Source organism: Clupea harengus, chromosome 9 (genome assembly GCF_900700415.2).
Source record: "Clupea harengus chromosome 9, Ch_v2.0.2, whole genome shotgun sequence".
Lineage (NCBI taxonomy): Eukaryota > Metazoa > Chordata > Actinopteri > Clupeiformes > Clupeidae > Clupea > Clupea harengus.
In genome coordinates, this window is record NC_045160.1 from 16,445,494 (window position 1) to 16,466,282 (window position 20,789).

Consider the following 20,789-nt stretch of genomic DNA (forward strand, 5'->3'; position numbering starts at 1 on the left):
GGCTTGTTTCTATCAGCACTGGGCAGGGACTCATGGGTGAGGAATGTTATCAAATAGCTGCCTGTGTCCTCAGCCCCTCCCTCTCCTTCCCTCGCTCACTGTCATTCAGTAACCTAAACTGAGCCAAAGCAGACTTTAATCACTGCACTTTCACCCAATGCTCATTCACACACACACACACACACACACACACACACACACACACACACACACGCGCGGAGAGGGAGAGAGAAAGAGAAAGAGAAACACAGACACACACAGATGCAGACAGACAGACTCACATAGACAGACAATTCTGTGTCTCCACGTGCCTATAAGCTGTTTAGCTCATATGCCTCCTTTTAAACAGGTTGAAATGGCTCTCTGTTTGTTGTGGTTTGTATGGTCAGAGATCGGCATGTAGCTTTCAAAGCAACAGATAAATGAGTTAAGAGAAGCGATTTGGCAGTAATTGGGCCACTTCCTGTGGCACGGACATTAGGGGCTGTTAGATTGCAATGTGTGCTGTGTGTCCTCAGGGGAAAGACAGTTAACTAAGAGAGCCAGCAGCAAACTGGAGGATGTTCCTTCCTCTCTGCTGCTCTACAATGACACCTGCTGGTCAAAGTGGGGCACAGGGTGTGTAGGTTTTAACCACATTGCAGGCAGGGTTGTTCTGTAAGCATGTTGCTGCATTGACACACATGATCTGAAAGTGTTGCATCATTGCTGGTCTCAAAGCTATTTCCTATAGGAGGGTGAAATAATGTTTGTGTTTTTGGAGTAGATGATTGACAGGTCCTCTGACAACAAGAACATCACAGTTGAACTCAAATTAACAGCTAAAACATTTGTTTTATTATAAAAAAATCTATCAATCAATTTTACATTGACATTTAGAATATAATAAAGTGGTCAAAGGTGAAATTTCAATAAAACAATAAAAATATATAAACTTCATGTAACACAATCGACATTATGCTCATATAAAACATCTCATGAAAAATACATGTTAAAATTGTTAGTAGTTTGCGCCACAGAGGAGGTTGCAAGGCAACAAGCTTTTTTCTCAGTCAAAGGGTTTTCAGGCCAGTGTGTGTGTGTTTGTGTGTGTGTGTGTGTGTGTGTGTGTACAACCCTGCAAAAGCTAGAAACGATCCCAATTTTAGGTATCAGCGGCTGAAGCCTACAGAGCCATCCAATGCCACTCGACCATTGGCAGCGACAAGGGAAAATACTTTGCCGTGTAAAATAGTGCGTATATCAAAAAAGGAACATCGCATGTGTGTGTGTATTTCTGAACAGCCATAGAAATCCTCTGTGACGGGCCTGAAAATACCTTGGCAGCGTCTGGCTTTTGGATTGGCATGAAGGGGGAAAAAGAATTCCGTGGAGTGCAGAGGGAAGAGAAGGGTGTGGCGCAGTCTCAGGTACAGACCTGCCTCGGGCCAGTGAGGCTCCTGCTGGGGATCTGCAGACCTTGCAAAGGAGCCGTCTTAAAGGGCACTCATACCTTGAGACGCCTTCCAGTGCGAGTGTCAGAAAGGTAGGGGAAAGGTTAATACTGCGGTGAAGTGTCATGCTCAGCCATCTGTGTCATTCGTGCAATGTGGATGCTCCTCTTGACAGACTGTTCAAATCACTCCACAACCTTGACAAAGTAACATCATTTCAACTTCTTAGCAAAAACGTACGGTTTGCACTCACTGGGTGCATGCCAACGGGTCTTCAAACATTCAGCTGGCAAATTTAGTGCATTTTACTTACGCATTCTTATATGTTATGTAAACAGTTTAAAGTCAGTAATATTCTCACTCGTCTTGGGATTTCACGATATAGCCTCATTTAGTAAAAGACCCAGTCAGTAAAAGTCATAACAATACTTTAACTTTTAGTTCATGTGCAACTCCACTGGTGTTTCACAGCGTTTCATGTAATCTCCTGTAAAAATGGCAATATGATATGGGCAGTTTATGGACATGTGATGTGTGGCTCTTACACCACATTGATTTTTACTGTATTTTGTCATTTGGCGGAGGCCGTCCCTGGAAGCTCTATTTCCCATCTGTTCATCCGGGGCAACCTTCATCTAATTTTATCATGCCGGCCCTCTTGGCAGGAGTAGGACAGAATCAAAAACAAATACTTCAGGATTCCTCCTAACTGAAACACTCTCTGCACTCTCCGTTTCCATTCACTTGGTGTTGTATCATCAGGGGGTTTGGTCAGGTTGGTCATCAGTCGTCATCTGAACCTTCATCATCATCGTCTGAGCTCGGCTCGTCTTCCTCAGAGGAGCTGGAGTCCTTGGTGCTCGCGTCAGAGATCATGCCGTCCGAACTGTCGATCTCAAACAGTTCCACGTCCACATACAGGTGCGCTGATTTTGAAGGTTGGCTATTTTTTACACGTGCATTTGCACACAGACACAGACACAAGAAACACATACACACAAACACACAAACACACAAACACACAAGACACGCACAGGGTCAAATTGTGTACGGATGCGCAGGAATTTCCTTTTGGAGGCTGTTGCAGCAAGTGCTCCATAGCCTTCTTTTATGAAGAAGCCGGGGAAAATCTTCGTGTTTCACGTCAGTGGGGTGAATAAAATACTCTCTCGAACAGCGGCAGAATCTGTTATTTTTTATGTCTGAATGTGTTGTGAAGTGATGTTACAAATTTGAGTGCACTGTTGTTCATAAAGAGCAGAGGTAAAACACTCAGACAGGCCTGAAAACCCCAGACAGAGAGACAGAGAACAAAGGGAGAGAGAGACTCCAAAAGACAAATTGCTTGTTCACAAGCAACCTCAGCAGTAACAGAAATGTAACAGAAGGAAGTGCATTATCAGCAGCAAAGTCTTAAAGCACCAGCTGCTTTTCATCCAGCGTTCATTTTGTAACGTGGTTTTAGCGTGAGCGAACGCAGCCCAGTGAAATATCAGCAGAATTTACCACTTTTTTGAAATGCACTGAAAGTCATTTGCTTATGCAATCCTGAGAAAGATGCCCTTGACTAAAACAAAATGCTTGTGGACCATTGGCTGCTAATGACTGAGGGACAAGAAAGCACCTTGAGGGGGCTTAATGGTACCCACGCAAGTTGCTCAGAGACAGCACAGAGCCTGAGCAACCAAGGACAGCTGGTTGCTAGGTTTCATCGGGTCAGGAAAGTTGTGACGTGATTCCCCCAAAGCCTTATTAGTGAGTTAAAAAGCATGATACAATAACCTTGCATATTATTCAGACTTCACCTTGTGAATGTTGTTTTTTTTCCTTTTTTTTCATATAAGCATATTTACAATTGCTCATTTACAAAACAAATAAACACAAACAAACACGAAGGTGAAGCTGAGCCTTGAGCAAGGCTTCCAGTAGATAAAGCATGTATGACAGATACAACACTAAGGCACCATCAGCTCTTCTGCATGTGTCCTCAACCTCGGAGTGGTCTGATCAGGTCCACAGTGGAACAATACATCCCCATCCCCACACACCTTCTTGACAGAGCAACTGACTGGTGCTTTAGTGACTCAAGTCCAACAGGTGAGCACCACCACTCCCTTCAGACAGTCGCCACGGACACAGGGTGGAGTGAAGTGAGGTGGGGTGTGTGTGGGGGCAGTAAGAGATTAACAATTGCCCCCACACACACATATACCACGTGCACTCCCACTCGCCCTCGCAGCGTGCTCTCACCACATGGTGGGGTCTTTCCTTTCCATCTGCGGTAACTCGCTGGCCTGCTCGTGCCTCTTCCTGCGGCAGCGTCTAATTGACAGCACCAGGATCAACACCAGCATGACCAGAGCGATGGCTCCCAGGATGATGCCGGCCACCACAACGATCTCAGAGAAAGAGGCTGCGCAAGATAGAGGGAGAGAGATGAGGGGAAGATAACACAACAAATTACAGATACAAAATGTCTGTCAATATGGCTACAACCACTTCAGCAGCAGCCAGGGTCCCTTGGAGTAAGTTTTCATTTGAAAATTCACTCACTCACACGGCAACTCCATTCTTCCATCCGAATTAGCCTTAGGGCTGTGCGGCCATTCTGAGAGAGAGGCATAGTGAGCAGTAACTGACCTGTGTGGACCACCGTGAGCTTCACCGTGCCTGGGTTTCCGTGCACGTCGGGCGGGTTCTTCACCTGGCAGCTGAAGGTGCCGTTGAAGGTGAACTTGACCTCGCGGATGATGATGGAGGCATCACCAGCCAGGATGTCCCCGGCCCACAGCGCCTTCTTCCGGAAGCGCCCCTCTGCAGGAGGGTAGGCCTTCTCCTGGTAGTAGAACACCTGGGGCAAGAGCAGGTAGGGTAAGTGTGTGTGCAAGTCTGTGTGTGTGTGCGTGCGCTTGTATGTGTGAGACAGACAGACAGAGAGAGAGAAAGATCACTTGTGTGTATGAGCTGACAGTTTTCCCATCCGTTTTGTTTTTCATTAATTAATACATTGTTTTTCATTCAATTAATAATTAAATCTTTTAATTAAAATTAAATATTGACCCTACTTCCCTTCAGAAAGTTAACCAACATCAACCCATTGAAATTCATGTAATCTTTCGTTGAAGTCTATTTTATATGTCATCTTGATGTAGTAGTCTAAATCAGCTAGCTTACCCCATAACCTACTTAGACTTCCATTGCAGCATGTGTGGCTATCCAGTAGTTACTGGCAAGTGTAGCCTGTCAGCTAACCCAAATGCTCAGTTGCTTAAATAAAGATACAGATCTGTTTGCCTCGACTAAGTTAATGTAACATAGAAACAACAATTACCGTACTGTTGATGTAGACACTAATATTTGCCATAGTCATCTTTTAATCATATAAATGTTTCATTCTAAACATAGTCTTTAGCTTCCACCATCCGGTAGTCACTAACAAGTTTAGTAGTGGTGTCAAATAACTTTTTTTGTTAGTCCCACCCCTAAAGAATATCACCTATCACAAACTTCACACAGATATAATTTGCACCAGGGGGAGCTCCAGGGTATGGCTACTTACAGGCAGGGCCTCTGACACTTTGCACTAAGCACAGATTAGGACCAGTCACAACCACCATCAACCTATGACTAATAATGATTTTGGGAGGGCATGAGGGCCTCTAGAAAGTTGTCAGTAACTAGAAGTGGGCACACACTAAAACAAGTTAAAACAAGTTATTGGTCTGTTGAAACATTTTCTAAAATTCACTAAAGTGTCTGTGAAAAGACTTTAGAAAGCCAATGCAATAACGCAACATATATTTAAAAGCACCGATATTACAAACATTGCACTGTTAAAAAGGGGGGGGGGGGGAATGCGGAAGTAAAATATTGTAGCGACTGCACAGGAGTCATGCTTCTTTGGCTCTAGAAAAAATGTAAACCACATCCTGATAATTCTTGCCTGAACAACAGGGACAGAGCTACTCTGTTTTTCTATGGCAAGTTTGATGGCGCCACTGACCAGTCACAGAACAGACTCTGGAGCTTCCCCTGGCACTCTAGCATTGACCGGTCATGGAACAGACTCTGGACCTTGGTGCCGGTAGCACTGACCGGTCACGGAACAGACATTGGAGCTCCCCCTAGTGGTACTAGCCAGTATTAGCACCCAGCCTCAAGAATGACCAGTTTGAGCTACAACCCCCTCTCGATTACCCCCACCTCCACCCCCTGCCCATCACATTTTTATGGGACCTCCTTTACTTGGAGTTCAGAGAGGCCAGATGCAAGGATCACACCATTACACTCAAACTGAAGTAAGGCATTATTCCCCTGGTCACTCTGAATTTGGGATAGCTCAGTCACTCAAAGTAGCTACCACTGTAAGATCAAAGCAGCTTATGCTATGGTTATTTACTTCATTTTTATAGATAACAGTAATACTGTGACCAAAACTACACAAGCAAGTCAGTATGATATTGACAGAAGAGCACCATTTAAGTCACATCCATGAGAAGGATTTATGGAATTAAGCTAAGTTCTTACATGGAACAAATAAACTTCAACTGCTCAAATTGTTAACAACCTTTACAATTTTACATATTTTTTTTTTTCAATTATAGAGGGCTAATCTCCATTTTCTATATTTTCTTGTTTGTTTAGTCCAAACAAAACCCTTATCAACTAAGAGTCAAGCGTATCTCTTCCTGCTGTGACTTACCGTACATAACAGATGGTCCCCTTCATCCCCGTCCTCTCTTATCTGACCAATATAACTAAGTCTGAACTCTGACATTGATTTTACCATGTAGGGATCACAGTACTTTTCACCTGTGCTATATTTACATTATATATTTACATTATATAATCATGGTCATATAATCACTGTGTAAGTGACAGCAAACAACACAATAATAAAACAGTTGAACACATTATGATTTGGAGATAATCCTCTGTGACATGTGAAGTTCATCCCTCCACATTGCAACAAAGTGTTGCTGTGACTCAACTGAATAAATGTATCTATGCACCATAACTTGTTTTAGCTTAGTGTCTGCTAAATGTAAACAAACCGCTCCTCTTGCTCCTCTCTCTCTTACCGACTCATCGTGACCGGGGCCCAGGGGTCGGAAGGTCCAGGAGACGGTGAGGATGGATGGCTTTATGGCCTCCTTGCTCTCAAACGTGCACTTGAGCCGCACGTCGGTGCCATTGACCGCCTCCTGCTCGCCGGATGTGTACACGCGCATCCCCCTTACCAGCCGCAAGCCTGCGAGACACAGAGGAGCAGTCACAACGGTGAACCATCCATCACAGATGACAACACTGAACCACTGTCAATACATCAAAGTATCCTAATACTTAAACTCTTATACTTAAATGCATGCATTTACATTTGGATTTGTGCTTACATTACTTAATGTATGGTTTTCATATGTATCAACGTATACCTGAGGACACTTGACTTTCTGTCTAACAAATACATCTTTGTAGGTGCCTTTCGTATTTGAATCACAGCAGAGTACTCTTGAAAGGACCCCGAAAAGAACTCAAAGGTTCCTCTTTGGGGGACAATCACGTATGTATGATGCCTGAGAGGGTTATGGATCCTCTTACAGCAAAGCAGGCAATACCCCAGGGCTAAGAGGATTTGGGATGAGGGTGTGTGTGTCTGCAGATTATGAGGGACGTCCAGCCATGAGCTGGTAGGACACTGAGCACATACTGACTGTATCTGCTGTAACAGCAGGGACTGGACTTCAGGATGTCGCCAGAATATAAGACTGAGCTGTCAGGTCACTGAGAAATAGGCACTGAAGCCGATGGTGTAATTCTAAAGAAATATAAAAACAGTGTTCCAGTCAATGGGTCTTGACTCTTTTTAGACATTTTACTGTATTTGTTTACAAATTTCATTCCTGGACAAAACCTGGAGAGAGATACATTTTGACCCAAAGGTTTGTGTGTGTGTGTGTGTGTGTGTGTGTGTGTGTGTGTGTGTGTGTGTGTGTGTGTGTGTGTGTGTGTGTGTGTGTGTGTGTGTGTGTGTGTGTGTGTGTGACTGTGTGTGCGTGTGTGTGTGTGTGACTGTGTATAGGACACCAAATATTTCACTACTATATTAGCGAACATACGGTGAACGCTTTTTTTTTTTTGCGTTTTGTGAGTCCAAATTTGTTTTTGCCAAAACCTGAATCCCTCCACTGGCACCTCTAAGCAGATCTGGCTCAGCTGAAAGGTCAGAGTAGCATAATGGACGAACAAGCTGAGTGATCACCAGCCAAGCTCCACAGCTGGCTTTAGTCAGTCAGGGCACACATCAGTGTAAGCAGGAATGCAACATTACACGTCAGCGCTGTGAACCCATGTGATGGTGCTGGTGTAGACTAGCAACTAAGACATGTCAACATTCACTCTCTTTTCCAGCATACGTGTGGTAGTATGCCAAGCCTAACACACTGACACTGACCACTACAACACATCTGCCGTTTTACCATATGCATAATACTACATAATACATAATGCACACTGACTACTACAGGTCATCTGGCCTTTTAAAATATGCATAATACTACATAATACATACAGTTTTATGCAAATGTTTGGGCACCCCTGATAATTATCATTATTTCAGATTATTATCGGCTGGTCTTTCAAAGCAGCAAGTTCATTTGGACCTAATTTACACCTTATGGGAAAAGTTACATTTGAGATCTGTAATAACATTTATTGAATCGACAGAAACAATGCAGTGTGCCTCATAACAATAACAGATATGTGCAACAATGTGGGCACCCCAGTGGAATAATCACATAAATATTTGGTAGACCCTCCCATTGCTGAAATAACAGCCTGTAAACGCCTCTTATAGCCACTGATAAGTCACTGAATTCTGGCTGCAGGTATTTTGGACCATTCCTCCTTACAAAATGTCTCAAGTTGAATCAGGTTTGATGGCTGCCGAGCATGGACAACCCGCTTCAGATCATTCCATACATTTCCGATGATATTCAAGTCTGGGGACTGGGATGGCCTTTCTAGAACATTGTATCTGTGCCTCAGCATGATTTCCTTGGGAGATTTTGAACAATGCTTTAGATCGTTGTCATGTTGAAATAACCAACCCTGGCGTAACTTCAGCTTCGTGACTGAGTCTTGAACATTGTTCCCAAGAATCTGCGTATACTGGGTGGAATCCATGCGACCCTCAACAAAATATTTCCAGTACCTGTGCTATCCACACAGCCCCATAGCATGACAGACCCTCCACCAAATTTTACAGTAGACAGCAAGTTCTTTTTCCGTGAAGCAAAGCGTTTATGGTTGTGACCAAATAACTCTATCTTAGTTTCATCTGTCCACATCACTTTATTCCAAAATGATTCTGGCTTGTTCAGATGAGCCTTTGTATACCTCAAGCGACTCTGCTTGTGGTGAGAAAAGGCTTTTTATGCATTACCCTGCCATTGAGCTGTCCTTGTGCACTGGACTGTGGAATGATGTACAATGACACCATCAGTAGCAAGAGGTTCTAGAGCTCCTTAGACGTGCTCTGTGGTTTGTCTGTGACTATTCTATCCATTCTTCATCTTTGCCTTTCAAACATTTTTCTTGGCCTACCACATCTTTCCCTCACAAAGACTGTTCCTGTGGCTTTCCATTTTCTTACTACATTTCTGACTGTGGAGACAGACACCTCAAACCTTTTTGATAACTATTTATATCCCTCTCCTAATTCATATTGACAAATCATCTTAGTTTTTTGGTCATTAGAGAGTTATTTTGAGGTTCCCATGTTGCTACTTTCCAACAGAGAATAAAGGAGAAGCATATCTAGCAATTAGCTATGTTAAATTAGCTTTTCATGATTGGTTGCAACTTTATTTGCAGTTTGAGGTTAAATTAGCTAATCAAAATATGTTTTTGTTTCAATCAATCAGCATTAAGTATTCAAATCAACATTTTTGCACAGCCTATTTTTCACATTCGATTTTATTTCATACAATTCAATACTGCTACATTAAGAATCCCATTCTCCAGCTTTTGTCTAGAAAATGAATGACATATTGCTATGATGTTTTCTTATAAAGATAGAGCAAATTAACATGCAACCTCAGAGGGTACCCAAACTTTTGCATAAAACTGTAATACACAGTACTACAGGTGATCTGGCCTTTTACAATATGCATAATACAACATAATGCATAATGCACACTGACTACTACAGGTCATCTGGCCTTTCACAATATGTATAATACTACATAATACATCATACACACTGACTACTACAGATCATCTGGCTTTTTACAGTGTAAGTGTAATTTTAGATTCATTAGGTCTCATGTAAATACTTGCACAGATTAAATTGAAATAAAGGAATAAATTAGTTTCAAAGTTTAGTCCGAGGTTTATGTCTGGGCTTAATCCTGGATTACGCTTCGTCTAGAAATCCCTGTCTGGAAAACGACAATTTGTTGTGGATAAGAAAGGTCACTCTGAAGGACTTTCCATAGTCCAGTCAGCATCTCATTATTCTCGAGCAATACGAGACACAGTCAGTGATCAGCCACACATGCTGTATGATGTGTTGGAATTCAACGGACCGATAAAGTAAGGGTTTTTTCATTACTGTACATTATCACATGTAGTACCAACTCTCTGGGTTTAATCATAGAACTTTCACTGTGATGAATGAGGCCGGCTGGCTATAGGGAACCAGTTCCTGCAACGGCAAAAGCTAATATCCTCCCTCCTCTCTGGAAATGACACGTCACGCCTGCTGTTTACAGAGCCGCTTTAGTGGTGAATAACCTAAATAAAAGACAAACTGCAGGTATCATGTGAGGAATTAGACCCATTATGCTGAGCTGGAATAGTGTAGGGAACTGAAACCGTTAAAAATAAATCAAACTGACGATCAAATGACTTTCTATAAATGTGAACCTCTGGGCTTGGGGAGAACAGAGACTCTTGTAATCAACGGTCGGAGATTTCCTGCCTCCCGCCTCAACAACATGGGAGCAGGACTCAACTCAACGCTGCTCCACTTCCTCTGATATTAAAGGACCCCTTTCCCATGCTGTCAAAGGCCATGACACATGATTGCTCTGTCCAGGTGGCCCACGCAGTTAAGGCTGTCGTATTTGCACAGACGGTGTGTGTGTGTGTGAGAGAGAGAGAGTGTGTGTGTGTGAGTGAGAGAGAGAGAGAGAAAGAGAAACCGTGTGTATGTGTGTGTGTATATGAGAGAGAAAATGTGTGTGTGTGTGTGTGCGTGTGCGTGTGCGTGTGCATGTGCGTGTGTGTGTGTGTGTGTGTGGTGTATATGCATGCCACCTAAACAATGCTCCCCAGCATGATTGAATGGCTGAGTGTTTGTTCTCTGCCTTTGCTGTGTAAACGTTATCTTTCCCAGTGTTTATATATGGTGTCATGGGTTCTGTGTTTTTTCCCCAAGTCTAAGCATCCAAAACACAAAACAATAGCCTGTGCCTCCAGACCAAAACCTATTACACAGTGTGTAAAAGTTATGATTATAATTCTTTGTAATTGTTTCGTTGGTAAAATGTGTCCCTTTCAAGGAAGCAATACTGTCCTACTGGGGCATCTTACAAGATACTGTAATTGAAATTGTATTAGCTGCACTGCACTGCTGGTCCTGTCATACTTCTACTAAAACCGAAGAGCCTTCTACAGCCCAAAGAGTGGTCATGATTCTATAGTCATATATAAAACCTTTAAACCTATTGAACCTCTGAAACTAGTGTACGAAAGTCTGGGTTGGAAGATGAGTGTGTGGGGAGGGGAGGGGAGAGGGGGGGTGAACCATCGCGCTGCACGTCTGAACCTATACTTCCAAGAAACACCATCACAATTCTCAAAAATACAATCAGCAAACTCTGGCACCTACACAGAAGCCTGAGTCACGCTAATCGCTGATCTGTCACTACACAGCACACATCCAGAACGCCTGGGTGGGAATGGGATTGTGTGTTGTGAGGGGTGGGGGGGGCTGGGGGCTTGGCGGCGGCCGATAACAGGACAATGTACAGTGCTGCGCAGAGAGGTGGGTCGGCACCGCTTGTTTGTTTGTCCAGGGACCTCATTCCTGGGGCTTCTGGGGGGAAAAAACAGCGTCAGACCTCATGGGGGAAGCGGGGAGGGTTATCAGCGAAAGAAAGAGCTTCCTGTGACTCCACATTTAGCCCCCACCCCCCCCTTCTCTGTCTTAACCTCAGATAAAGGAGGAGACGACGGGGGGCGCTACTCTCATCGCCCTGGGAGACGAAGTGATGAATAGCCCCCCCCCCCAACCAACACACACACACAAACACACCCTACCCCACCTCCATCTCACCCAAGCCTCTAATGTGCCCTAAACTAGTGTGCCGAAACATCAGACAATTGTTTTCTGTTTTGATTGGTCTTGTTTCTTCCTCTTGCTCTTTCTTGTCATCCATCATGTAGTACTTCAGAAGCGGACAGCCTGTTGCTGGAAGTGCTTGGACAAATGGACTCGGAGTGGAGGAGAAATCCATCAAGGCGGAAGGGGAGAGGAGAGGGCTAACCATAGCAGCTGCCTACAAACTAATGACCACCTCTAGGAGGAGACGGTTCAAGCTTAGGACGTGTCTGCCTGGACAAACTTCAGACCATCCATTTACGGGACAGTAATCCTCCTCAACCCAACTACGCCCTTTACTGCCCGCCCCTCTAACACACACACAAACATACACACAACATCCCCCACTCCCTCTAACACACACACACACACACACACACACACACACATATACACACACACACAACATCCCCCATTCCGAAAAAGGCCATGCACCCTCCCTAGTGCATTCATCACATGTGCGAGTGCAGAGGGACTGGAGAGGGGAGGATACAAGCCGAGACGCTAGGATTTACGAGGAAGAGTGAGAGCTTAACCTGCCCAGAGTGTGTGTATGCACAGCACAGCACTGACACACAGACAGTCCTCCTTCATGCCAAAATCACCCACACACACACACACACACTCAATAACAAACCACACACATGCTAAAACCCAGTAATTCCACTGAAAAGCTAATCAAGGATTACATGTAGTGGCAATGCTACTTCTACCAGCACATTGCCTTAAGCTACTGATTTCAACCCTATATAATACAGATGGCCAGGCCTGCAGCAAATCCAAAGTCCCAGTCTTTTTACTGATTCCACAGAAGAAGCTTACCACGTATAATACAAGCTGTGAAAATGTAGCGGTTCCACAACTTGCCGACATGGCCAAGGCAATGCTTCTGTGACTCATGCAATTTCATGTGATTGATCAGGCCAAAAAGTGTTGAAGTAGCAAAGCGGCCTTTGGTGCAGTCGTGCATACCAATTAGGATAATGATAATCATTACCATTTCCAGCAGAGAAAAAGCCATGAATGATGCATTTGTCTCTATCTATACACATAATTAGCATAGAGTAAGCTATGGTAATTGTGCTAATTGGCTCTAGTAATTTGAGCGAAATATGTGGTTTTTTTTTTTTTTTTTTTTTATCTCAACACAGTTAGAGATACATGTAAGAGAGAAGGTAAAGAGTACAGCAGCAACAATTCTAGTGAAAACAGAGAGGGAAAGAGAATGAAAGACAGGAAGTGAACAAACACAGAGTTTTGCCGCCAGCGATGATATCTCAGCATATGGCGCACGAAGCCTAAGATGATGGTGATCTGTGTTTGTTTGTCTATCTACCTCAGTGGGCCTTTGATTACCAACCCTTTCCGGCCACACCCGGGAAGGTCCTTTGGGATTGTTCTCAACGGTTAACTACTATTTTATGAGAGGATATGAAAGTAGAACATCAGACAAGACCGCAGCAGAGCAATAAACCAATGGTAAATCTACAGAGGATTGATCAAATTACAGCAGACAGTGACGTGGTTCAAGTTGGGGGAGGGCCTGAAAGGAGCGTTTGCTTGTAAATATGTACTTCCTGCATAGAATGCTAACCTTCAGTCCAGGAGAAGCTTAGGATGTTTTTCTTAGGCATGCCGTCCGAGGCAGCACTGGCCAGCAGTTTGCACTCACTAAAACCATCGCTGGCTCATAGTTTCCTCAGTTCACTGCCCGCATAGAGTAAATTGTTGATTCTGGTGTTTTATTTTTGGGAGGGCCCAAGGATGTTCCATCATGGAGGGCTTTGACAACTACACAAAAACAACCAATCAACACCTCTCTCTGCTGGGAAGCAGAAAATTATGTTCATTAGGGACATTTTGCTAAATTATGTCCTCTTTGAAACGGCCAAGAGAGGCAATCTGACTCGTCTTCTTACGGTGTTGGACCAGGAGAGAAACATGCTTGCCAAGTCTTCTGCACAAAGACTCAGGGGGATGACAAAGAGTCTCTTTTACGCTTTTGTTCAGTGAGTTTTTCTTGCTTTGACACAGGTAAAGTTTGAGACTAGCGGAGGCCTTTCATGGACCAGGGAAAAGGAGTTCAGATAACAGTTTGTGCTCATGGAGCAGACTAGAGAGAGAAAGAGAGACTCTGTGAGACTGAGAGAGAGAGAGGCTGAGAAAGAGAAAGAGATAGAGAGAGAGAGACTCTATGTTCTGAAAAGGATCACTGAAAGTCGGGGAGAGTGAGTCTGACAGTCTACTGTTCAAAAAAAGGGAGACGCCGCATCTTAAAATATTCCACTTTCTTCACTTAAAAGGGAATGAAGACTTCCCAGCATGCAGTCACTCCCACCCACACACTATCACACATACAGACACACACTAAAACACACCCATAAACAGACACATACACACACACACACATATGTACCACACTATCACACATACAGACACATACACACACATATACAGTATATCAACACAAATATCCAAGTACCAGAAGAGAAGGGCATTTTAGCTGGATGGAATGAACAACAACCGCCCAGCCAGTGTGTGATAGGCCTCCCTAATGCTTCAAATCCTCTTGAACTTTTCTCTCTTTCTTCTCACAGATCCAACTACTTCAACAACCTATTGGCAAATTCAAGACCGAACTTGATGTACAGGCCTGCCGGATCGCAGGATAAAGGATGATCACAGTGTAGGATTTAGCTTTAGGGGTTGGAGATAATCTGAGACTACCAGACACACACACACACACACACACACACACATAACAACTCATTCAAGGGGGTTTGTTCCTGCACGCATGCAACTCCAGACCTGCAGCTGTAGTCCACTTCGTTTTCAGTCTCACCTCAAACTCATAAACAGCATCTGACAGTTCTCATAAATCCACCGGCTTTGTTTTAGGGGATGTAAGCTGATGTTTGAGCATGCATGCATGCATGCCATTTTTTTTCCCTTGGATATATACATTTATGAAAAACAAGCAACCTCCAATATGCAAAGCAGTTTCTCTGGGAGATGGTTGTTGTCTGGGGAACGTCAAAGGCACTGGAGAATACTCCATCATGCAGACTCCCCCTCATTTGTCCTGTGAGCTCAGAGAGCCCTTCTCCATATTCACTGATTCTTCACTGATAAAGATGAGCACTCATTCATGTTGTCCGCTACACCGCAGCACTCCCGACATCCCAGTCTGGCACAGGATGAGCAACAGCAGCAGCACAGACAGAGACAGAGACAGAGACAGAGACAGAGACAGAGAGAGAGAGAGAGAGAGAGAGAGAGAGAGAGAGAAGAGAGAGGGAGAAAGTGAGAGAGAGAGTGTGTGTGTCTCTGAATACACTTTAAACTTCACTGCTTGATGACCGAATACAGCCTGCACAGTGTTGGCTAATGGTCAAACAGACTTTGAGGAACCATGAAAAATGTATACAATTGCCACACAATGGTCTGACTTCCTAATAAGAGACATCAGCAACAATGTTATGAAAAAAGCCTGTCAAACAATAGCCTCATTGATATGATTGAGAACTTGATAACTATCATAAATAACATTTGTCACAAGGTCAAGTCATTTTAGTTGGCTAAACTACTGGCAATCTTTCCCTGGCATACTAGAGGGTAAAGCCTGGGTGTCGCCATAACATAACCATGCTGGGCTTATTACCCCCCTCTGACAAGCGGAAAGAAGGGAACTGACTTCAGGCTGGTCTTAAAAGATCATCCCACTGGATTGTCTATTGATCTGAGGTATGTTGATCAATGTCTCACTGCTCCAGTCTACTGATGAGGCTGTTGAGGCCACAGAATCCTGAATATAAACATGGAGATGATCAGCTACTGTATGGTGTTCGGTTTTGAGTTTGTCCTCTAGTATGAGCACTCTCTGGTAGAGATGTAATCATACAAAAAACAAAGAGAAGCTGTTGTAATATGTTTGAATCATAGAATAGTCATGGGCAATGGCGTGGTGCAATGACTGTGTAGACGAAATCTTTCAGTGTCAGCGCTCAAACGGATGAGGGGAGATAGACAAAAAAATATGGAAATCTGTTGTAATGTATGGAGTGGTAAGGATTTGAAATATGTTCTAGTGAGGGTCTAGTTTGAGACACCACGTCCAAACGGAAGCCGGTGTAAACAGAGCTTCAAGCAGGGGCCAAGCACCATAGCACAACCTGCGGCCATATGTGATAGCATGACCAGATTCATGACCTTGTGTCCCATTATTACACTGCAAGGAAAACACAATAAGGAGCCCACTCCCTACTTCCACTGGGTGTTGCTATAAAAAGAACATTTCAATTCTAGGTCAAACGGTTTAAACACTGTGAGCTGAGTTGTAAGCTCAACTTAGGCCTAGTGGTGACACAAAGGTAGTTGAAGAACTGGTTAGGCGTTTTGAGCTATCTCCTTGAACCATCTTCAACTTTCTGCAATGTGTTGTATGTACATGTGAAACCAACAGAACCTAATGCCAATTCTCACTTCCTAAACAGAGGTTCTCACTTTGATTTCAGATGAGAGCACTTCCTCTTTCTAGTGCGTGCTGATTGGGCTGATTGGGCAATACTGTAATCTTTTGGTTTGAATTACTCATCGATGATGATTTCAGCATAAACTGACCAGAGATGTAGTCTACTCTTGCCAGACCACCATGGTTTGGGCTGTCCCATGGTCATGGATATTCTAGACTGTTGTCCAAAACTGAAACTCAGAAGAATGGACTGTAACTGTATAACATAAATATGGACATTTGCAAGGAAACCGTCTGTTAATTAAGCTGCTTAATGTCATGGAAAGATACTGAAAAGGGCTTATTATCGTGGGAAAGGGTTATGTTCCTCAGTCATTTCTCAAATAACAATATCATTCAAAATGACCACTGAAACAGGAAACAAAAAAACTATGAATCTATCAACATTGTCCCACTTGGGGCCAAGACAGACCAGCACGGAGAATAACTGGCAACCCATCAAGTTGTCCTTTTGTCAACTGTGATCCAGCACTTTCTTCCCAACCCCTAGACAGGGAATTGCGTATGAGTCTGTCAAGGTTACTGGAATTGCCCCGTCCCTGTATTCTCCTCCCAGATCACAAATATGCTCAGGCACGCAAAGTCACTCACCTCAGGCCTTTTTTCACAGCTGAACTAATCAACTTAGCAAAAAGTTCCTGCTAAGATGTCCAATAATTCTCTATAAAATGTTTTCTCTCTTTCTCACTTTTTGCTTATTTCACTATGTTTTTTTGATTCTTTCTGTCTGTCTTTCACTCTATTGCTCCAAAAGAATTTACAGCGGTGGATACATTTGTGATCATTAGTTAAAATAGGTTCTTTGCCAACCCAAATAAAGATTTTCTCAATATAATTAGTTGACAACAACAAATGAATACTTTCAGAATTCCAGTGTACAGAAATGCAGCACTGCTGTAGAACTAGAAACCAAATGTCATACTAACCAGTTTGACTTAAAATAAGCTCTAAGCTTAGGTGTGTCTCCTATGTCAAATGTGTGTAACTACTGCACTTATGAATTGACTAAAAGCTGTTAACCATAGATCAGGGTTCCCTTGCCAAACAATTTTTTTAACTGAAACACCCACAGAAATAACACTCTATGATCTAATCTTAAAAAAACGTCCCCCTTCCCCCTTTCGGAACATACTTGTACGTGTGTGTGTGTGTGTGTTTGTGTGTGAGTGTGTGTTAGTGCACGCGCACGGGCGTGTGTTTCTAGCTGCTTCTGGACTGTTCAGGCAAGTTTACACTTGCACACCTGTGGTCACTCGTGGCCTTGACTGGTTAGAGAAAAACAGCAGAAAATCGCTGGCTGCGTTTCGTTTATGTGGATTCGCCTGTCGGGGAAATCAGTTGAGAACCCCGCTTGGCCGTACGTTTTTATCAGCTCTTTCGGTTTTTATCTGATAACCCTGAGAGCGGGGGTATTGAGAGCGTATATGCCTCTTCAGTAGCATTCCTTTCACACAAACGTGTTTATCACCTCTGACATCTGCACTTATGAGAGTACGTCACACATTTCCCAACAGGTTTTGACTGAAACTTCCTTCGTCAAGGTGTGCCAGTGGGACTCATTTGCCCCAAAGGAAATCTGTCAGGCGTGGTTCGTGTGTTTTAATCTGACACGACACTTAACGATACACTGGTAGAATGGTGGTGTTAAGACATGACACACAGTTGATGTCCGCCTCCGATTTTGCATGTCCAAAAACATTTTCAATGTGCTGTCATGGTTGTTAAGCAATGTTTCTGTTGTTTTCAGAAAACTTTCAAGGCAAGACCTATGGGAGGGCGGTAAATACTGCGAAGGTACATGTGCATAATGTTTTGGCCACAGATGAGAGGAAATGCCAACAATAGCAGCAGCGCTGAAAATCAGTGGGGTATTACAATCTGTTGATGTGATTAGTGTGTGCGCACACACGTAAATTGCGCTGCTTGCACTTTCATGTGTAAGCCACTTATGCACAGAGATGATCGTCACCACGATTAAACCAAGGTTATATAGAATGTATCATCTTTGTCAGGGTGATCCTCCGCTTTTTATAATCCATATTCGCAAAAACGTGTCCGATTAAATGTATTCAAATGTAGACAGACACCACTCTACCACACATCCTGTTGGTGCATCCTTACCAGAGGGAAGAGTGTCTTTCCAATACTTACTTGCCAACATTAATTATGTGGGAAACAAATGGTGGGGCTTGGCGACTACGGGGGAAACAGCTGGAATCTTCTGGCCAGCATGTCCAACACGACCTTTTGGAGCGGCACGCAATTGTGGCAAACAATACATCAAGCAGGAAAGACATTATGTTGCTTGGCAGCCTGAGACAATACAGCTTTGATCAGGTCCGTTTAACGTACAAGAGTCTCCAATAAATCTGCGTAAATGTCGTGCGTACATCGCAATCCTCTGCGGATCAAACCGGTGTGCCAGCTTCCCTTTTACGCACGTTCCGCATTAGTATACCTTAAAGTTAGCAGGTCAGGGGGAGTCGCGGAAATATTTCCTTAGTAAACTCTTTCGTCTTTACGGAATGTATTCACCCAAGCACGATCATGAATGTCCATGAAGATGATAAACTACAGAGGAAAACCTACTAAAAACAGAATACCTAATAACATAAAGATATCTTAGTAAGGAAATAAACACTATATCTACATCTGACAACACTATATCCACATCTGACAAAGACTTTGTTTTTAACACCCACCTGAAACTGCGAGTCCATACAGGACCAGAAGTTGTAACCGATTTACGCACATGAGGCAACAGAGAGTACCGGATCAAAGACGCACCAGGGGATGATATATCCTCAACTCGGCGATATCTGAGCTTAGCACTCCAAGTCCTTTGATCGACTATGCGGAGCGTCTCCCCTAGACGAAATCCCACCACGACCCAGTCTGGGACCACCTCTTGGCACCTGAACTGTGGGAGGACACCTTGGCTCCGTTTCTCAGGCAATCGCTGACATCACACGGAGGAAAAAGGAGGGGATGACTGAGAGGTATGGTAAAAAAGAAAAAACCTTGGCAATGGGACACCCTGGCGGCCTTCAAGGAGAAGTACGGTTTGGACGGCTCATCAAAAACGACCAAGGAATTGTATTTTATTATAGCTAAGGTGATTTTTTTGTGTGTGTACCTGATCGAAAACAGTACTACCATTTGAAGTTTAAAATCAGTTTAGAATATTTTAACATTAAGTTCAAGGAAATTCGTCTGCTGAAGCCACCACAGTAGCCTACCATCGCAACTACTGTTTCATTCCAGCAGAGTGATAGGACTCCCCCCTCTGGCCCTGTTTAAAAACTACGCTTTACAACCATACTTTAGGACTACTTCAGATCAACACTGCCGAGGCTCACAACAGTAAACGATTCTGGAATATGTTACAAGCCCTTTAACTCAATTGGTGGATTAAAGTCTTATCAGGGTACCTGTATTGGTCTTTTTATGTCTTGCATTTTACATAAATAAATGTAATATACAGGCTACATATAAATGTATGATAAGGCTGTCTATTGCCTTTGTTTAAAATAAAACACAGTTTAATGCACAGGCTACCTCTTCTTATCCTAGCAGTCTCTCAAAGCTCCTTAGTCCATTACTAATTAAACTTTACCTTAGATCCACAATAGCAACTGCCCTTAGGCTGTTTGATTGGTAATACATCCGAATTAAAGCCATTTAAGAATAATTAAGAAGCTAAATGAGTTAATCAGTCTGAGTCAGTAAATCCAAGGAAGGACACTAGGAAACACATGGTGTACATACAGACAATGGCCATCTGGACCAGGAGAAGAGGCAAAACTACTATCAAAGGTTTCAGATAGAACATAACAGGGTCATTTCTAGAGGCTTTAAAGATTTCCCTGTGGGAATAAGATAAAATACTTTAATTCTTAGTTATCCAAGATCATAGAGATCAATTGGGATTAGCACCTCATTTAATCCTACAGATTGAACATGAAATGGTTGCACGTTCATTATTTAAAATTAGCTTTCATTTGTATGAACGTTTAATGAATTACTACTGGTGCTAAATCAATTTGTTTGGGACTGTCTATAACAACATGCCAGCATATGAAGCTGGGACATTGTTCATTAACCTTCACCTGATTTAAATTAATTCCTGTCCTGGTCGTGCATGTCCATCACACATTTAACCATCATCAGAATTATCTTCTGATGGTTTTTTTTTTAGAAAGTATGTGAATATTTACTATTCTTCACCTTCTACTGAAAAGAATGACATTTTGATTTATATTAAACTGTGGTTGAAAATCGTTGGCACCATTACTGACTTTTTTTGTAAACTACCACAGCTGCGGTTACTGCTGCTCATTTGTAGAACAAATCCCTCACTGTAAATGATAAAAGTCAGTTTATAGGCAGTCAAGACTTAGTGAATTTCATGAATGCATTCAATTCTGTCCACTCAATTTAA

At 43.1% G+C, this 20,789-nt stretch overlaps 1 protein-coding gene across 1 annotated transcript; it reads right to left on the bottom strand.

Moving 5' to 3' along the window:
- Positions 1 to 814: 814 nt before the first annotated feature.
- LOC105897196 (myelin protein zero-like protein 2) lies at positions 815 to 19,324 on the bottom strand. The gene is made up of 4 exons (XM_012824097.3): positions 19,051 to 19,324; positions 6,515 to 6,684; positions 4,074 to 4,284; positions 815 to 3,846 (listed from the first exon to the last, which is right to left on the bottom strand). Exons 1-4 carry the CDS (start codon positions 19,100 to 19,102, stop codon positions 3,680 to 3,682), a joined length of 600 nt encoding a protein of 199 aa, XP_012679551.1. The 5' UTR covers positions 19,103 to 19,324; the 3' UTR covers positions 815 to 3,679.
- Between the last annotated feature and the right edge of the window lie 1,465 nt (positions 19,325 to 20,789).